Source organism: Penaeus chinensis, chromosome 42 (assembly GCF_019202785.1).
Source record: "Penaeus chinensis breed Huanghai No. 1 chromosome 42, ASM1920278v2, whole genome shotgun sequence".
NCBI classification, from domain to species: Eukaryota; Metazoa; Arthropoda; class Malacostraca; order Decapoda; family Penaeidae; genus Penaeus; species Penaeus chinensis.
Window position 1 is genome coordinate 1,662,521 of NC_061860.1, and position 5,000 is coordinate 1,667,520.

The 5,000-nt window shown below is 39.5% G+C and overlaps 1 protein-coding gene across 5 annotated transcripts in view; it reads right to left on the bottom strand.

Moving 5' to 3' along the window:
• The window catches only part of LOC125047829 (brefeldin A-inhibited guanine nucleotide-exchange protein 3-like), a 30,318-nt gene that overhangs the window by 23,163 nt on the left and 2,155 nt on the right, over positions 1-5,000 (bottom strand). For all 5 annotated transcript variants that reach the window (XM_047646334.1, XM_047646336.1, XM_047646331.1 and 2 more), the window contains exons 2-8: positions 4,968-5,000; positions 4,518-4,654; positions 4,244-4,375; positions 3,687-3,852; positions 2,723-2,897; positions 1,241-1,362; positions 1-193 (exon numbers count right to left, since the gene is read on the bottom strand). The exon at positions 1-193 is cut by the window's left edge and continues 39 nt beyond it; the exon at positions 4,968-5,000 is cut by the window's right edge. In XM_047646334.1, the coding sequence (XP_047502290.1) occupies positions 1-193; positions 1,241-1,362; positions 2,723-2,897; positions 3,687-3,852; positions 4,244-4,375; positions 4,518-4,654; positions 4,968-5,000 (958 nt within the window). The remainder of the gene's footprint in view (positions 194-1,240; positions 1,363-2,722; positions 2,898-3,686; positions 3,853-4,243; positions 4,376-4,517; positions 4,655-4,967) is intronic.

The window sequence follows — 5,000 nt, forward strand, 5'->3', positions numbered from 1 at the left end:
CCAGGATGAGCCAAACAACCTGATCCACGACCCATCTGTCCCTCAGTTCTTCCAGAGGCGCGAGCCAAGCGCTGTGACACTGGAGACCCTAGCAATGCCACAAGTGCAGGACAAAGCCTTTGCCAGAGCACGCCAATAAGAAGAGTCGAGCAATATGCTGGGGGACCTCTCAGTGCTGATGAAACTGAGTGAGCTGAAACAGGAATTAGTCAATTAGTTTCTTAGTAGATCTTTCACAGATTCATAATAAGCAGTTTAACCCTATGATCCAGATGATGTGACCATCACGTCATGAAAAAATTTGTCTTGAAGGGTGGGAAAATCTGGCTGTGTGGCCAGGATGACGTGACCTTGCTGTCGTGAACATTTCAGCTGAAGGCTGGGGATACGGGAAAGACTTGCCACAAGTGAACAAATCTCTTGGAAGCTGATTAGACTCATTTGGCATTTAGGAAGTGGCTTTTGCATTATTCCCATCGATAAATGAATGTGGACTGTATTGTTTGTGAGCCATGACTGGAAAAGTGCCAGCTCCAGGAAGGACACCAGTTCCAAGCTCAGTATCCTATTCCTGGCTGCTGTGACCGGTGCTGCAGGTGGTATTACAGAAAACTGAGTATTGTGAAAAAAAAAGAAACAAATAAAAAATGTTACTTATTGTCATTATCCTTGCACTGAGTTATGGACTACTTAGAGATTGATATGAAGTCTCATTATCAGGATAAACCAAATCAAATGATGGTTAAAAATGCTTATAGATAAAAAGAGAATATAAGATTGCAAAGAGGAGGCATAAAGTCTTAATCACTGCATAAAGGTGTTCACATGCACCTGGCCTACAAGCCAAGTTCCAGTCAGAATGGCTGCTCCTGTAAGCCTGATGTCCGTATTTTTTGGCCATGTGATTGCTGTGAAGCGCCAGGATCCAATGGGTTGATCCCTTCACACAGGGTATTTATACTGCAGTTTTCTTTTGTGAATACTATTTACACACAGATGACTCCAAAAGCACTTAGGTACCAAATTACCATTCCTTGAATTTTTTTGAAAAAAAAAAAAATATATATATCTTTTCAGTTGTTACTCTTCTTATCATTTTCACTGTAATAATATTATTAACAATGATAAAAGAAATAAAGACTAAAAAAAAAAAAAAAAAAAAATCTATTTATCTAAGAGAACTGCGAAGTCCTTGTCCTCTCATGTAACATATTATAAACACATACAGACAATAACTTACTTGACGTGGATCTTTCTACAGAGGTCAAGGTTTCTGGCAGAGACAGTCGACTCAGTAAGGTGTTCGCACATTCAAGGAGAAACAGAGCTGGAATTTCTGGGCCTTTTTTATCTTCTTGATTCCTGCAAGAAGGTATATATTCATATATCCTGTCTATATAGATAACAATAAAAAAAATATCAAATTTGTCACCTACAAGCAAACAGTATGAAAACTAATAAGCATACCCAACAATATGTGAGTATGCATGTGAGTGTTAGTGTGAACTTAAGTGTAAATGCATATGCATGCACAATAGTGTATGCATATATAGGTATTAGTACATATGCCTGCATGTTTGAATGTGAGTGTGTATCTGTGTATGAGTGTGAGTGTGAGTGTGAGTGTGAGTGTGAGAGTGTGTGGGTGTGTGTGGGTGTGTGTGTGTGTGTGTGTGTGTGTGTGTGTGTGTGTGTGTGTGTGTGTGTGTGTGTGTGTGTGTGTGTGTGTGTGTGTGTGTGTGTGTGTGTGTGTGTGTATGGTGTATGTGTATGTGTGTGTGTGTGTGTGTGTGTGTGTGGTGTGTGTGTGTGTGTGTGTGTGTGTGTGGTGTGTGTGTGTGTGTGTGTATGTGTGTGTGTGTGTGTGTATGGTGTATGTATTGTGTATGTGTATGTGTGTGTGTGTGTGTGTGTGTGTGTGTATGTGTGTGTATGTGTGTGTGTGTGTGTGTGTGTGTGTGTGTGTGTGTGTGTGTGTGTGTGTGTGTGTGTGTGTGTGTGTGTGTGTATGTATTGTGTATGTATTGTGTATGTATTGTGTATGTATTATGTATGTATGTATGTGTTTATGTGTTTATTGTGTTTATGTGTTTATGTGTATGTGTATGTATATGTGTATGTGTATGTGTATGTATATGATATGTATATGTTATATGTATATGTATATGTATATGTGTATGTTGTATGTGTATGTGTGTGTGTGTGTGTGTGTGTGTGTGTGTGTGTGTGTGTGTGTGTGTGTGTATATATGTATATGTGTATATGTATATGTGTGTGTGTGTGTGTGTGTGTGTGTGTGTGTGTGTGTGTGTGTGTGTGTGTGTGTGTGTGTGTGTGTGTGTGTGTGTGTGTGTGTGTGAGTGTGTGTGTGTGTGTGTATTGTGTGTGTGTGTATTGTGTGTGTGTGTATTGTGTGTGTGTGTATTGTGTGTGTGTACTGTGTGTGTATATTGTGTGTGTGTATTGTGTATGTGTATGTGTATGTGTATGTGTAAGTGTATATGTGTGTGTGTGTGTGTGTGTGTGTGGTGTGTGTGTGTGTGTGTGTGTGTGTGTGGGGGGGGGGGGGGGGGATCTGTCTGTGTGTGCACATACATGTTTAAGTACATGCCAAGGTGCAGGTTCCATTGATACCATTTCTGCATTTATAAACGTTTCCGTTCAGACATATCAACCAAGCCTCTATCACTGAAAATGAGAAGCATGAATAACAAAGACTCACTTATTTGCTTCAACCAATTTCTCGGCGATGAGATTGATGACGGGTACGATCTCATCATAAGCAGGGGCTATGTATTCCGACTCTTCCTCCTCATTCTCATCCTCCCCATTCTTTTCTTCCACATCCTTTCCAAGTTTCTTTTGCAGAATATTCTCTTGTTCGCAGCTTTCCTCTCCTGCAGAAGGGCAAAACCCCAATAACACTTAGCCTTATCAGTGTTTATCAGTTAAGCCCAGTTGGGTCATAAATCAATAAATTTTACTTTAACCACAGTATCGTACAGACTTATTTCTAACCATGAAAATATATTCTGTCAGTATGTAGTAAAAACAAGCCTGTATAAAATAAGATTATATGTAAAATTTTAATGCCAACTTGCTGGTAAAACCAGAATGGATCATAGATTTATTGGGAAGATTTCTCATGGAAAAATAGTTTTTTTTGACAGATGCATATACTTTCAAATATTCAGAATTAATCACAGAAAAACTAGAGCTTCAATTTATGTCTATAACACATTTCCCTTACACTGCTTATTTCAGAAAAAGATCATTATCATGTCAACACCAATATCTTTTCTTTGATAGTAAAAATACCAATAATAAACATAGTATCTTGAAGACTACTACTACTACTACTACTACTACTACTATTACTACTACTATTACTACTACTACTATTACTACTACTACTATTACTACTACTATTACTACTACTACTATTACTATTACTACTATTACTACTACTATTACTACTGCTACTACTACTACTACTATTGAAAAAAAAACATCCAATTTTTTCTAAATGTCCTCTGTATCCCCTAATCCCTTCATCCTGATAACATTAATCCAACTGATGTAAAAGTTTAGATAACCCGTAAGAAAATGACTGACAAAAGTACCAAAATGAGGCAACTTTACGCATTATCTGTGAAGTAGCATGTCAGGGCAGACAAATTACTTACGAAGTTGCTTAACCAGATGGGATATTGCTTGGGATGCAGCAGACTGAGCAGCAGTTCTCAAGGGAGCACCTCCTCTGCCATATGCCAAGCCACACACTCCAACTATCTGTGTTACTATCTGGCCAGACAGAATAATGCCAGGAACACAGCTCATATTCAGCAGCACCTGTAAAGGATTGCAAGCTAAATGAACTGTATGGAGACACAGGGAAATAGGAAAAAAGAGAAGAGAGCGAGAGGGAGAGGGAGAGGGAGAGGGAGAGGGAGAGGGAGAGGGAGAGGGAGAGGGAGAAGGAGAGGGAGAGGAAGAGAGAGAGGAAGAAGGAGTGAGATGAAGTGGGAGGGTTAAAGGGAAGGAGACAAACAGGCAGAGATAGGAACAGGGAAAGGGAAAGGACAGGAACAGAGACAAGACAGAAAAAGAGTCAGACAGAAAGAGAGAGAGATACGTAGACATTGATAACCTATTAATATCCTAAAATACAACAAAAATAATTTTCATACACAAACTACTTAAATATAAACAAAAATATATTCCTCCTCCACGACTTAGTTACCTTCAGCAATTCCACCTGATTGTCTTCTGAATGAAGTGGCAGACTCTGAACGGCCGCCAATAACTGTGATGGCAGCCAAGTGGTCTCATCATCCTCTTCGTAACCACTGTGAAACTGCGTATCACGTAGCAGCTGCAAAATGGAACATTTAATCAGCGGAGAATCATAAACTTCTTGGCTAATTCATAATTCTGAACATATTAAAACATATGGAATCAAAAAAGTATTTGAACGTGATTAATAAAATTATTTAATAAGGCCTAATCACTGATACCTTATAGAATCCTGATGTAGCCAGAGTAACAAGCTTCGATATTCTAGTTTCCAAGGCGAGCTGCAATGCTTTCAGGCATATTTCTCTCAGTTCATGTGGTGGTGACCGCAGCAAGCCAGTCTGGGACTCCAGCAAGTCTGAAAGGCGTGTGTTGGAATGACAATAAGTCTGGCAGGAAAGGAAGTGAGAGTGAGAGAGAGTGAAAGTGAGAGTGAGAGTGAAAGTGAAAGTGAGAGTGAGAGTGAAAGTGAAAGTGAGAGTGAGAGTGAAAGAGTGAGAGAGTGAAAGTGATAGTGAGAGAGAGAGAGTGAAAGTGAGAGTAAAAGTAAGTGACAGTGAGTCAGAGAACGGGAAGGAGGAAAGAGAGAGAGAGAGAAAAAATGGAGGAGAGAGAGAGAGAAAGCTAACAAATTATTAACAAGCATATATCACACTGACTCTGAAACTCACCTGAGGCCTCCTGGCATACTTGCTTGATGTGGC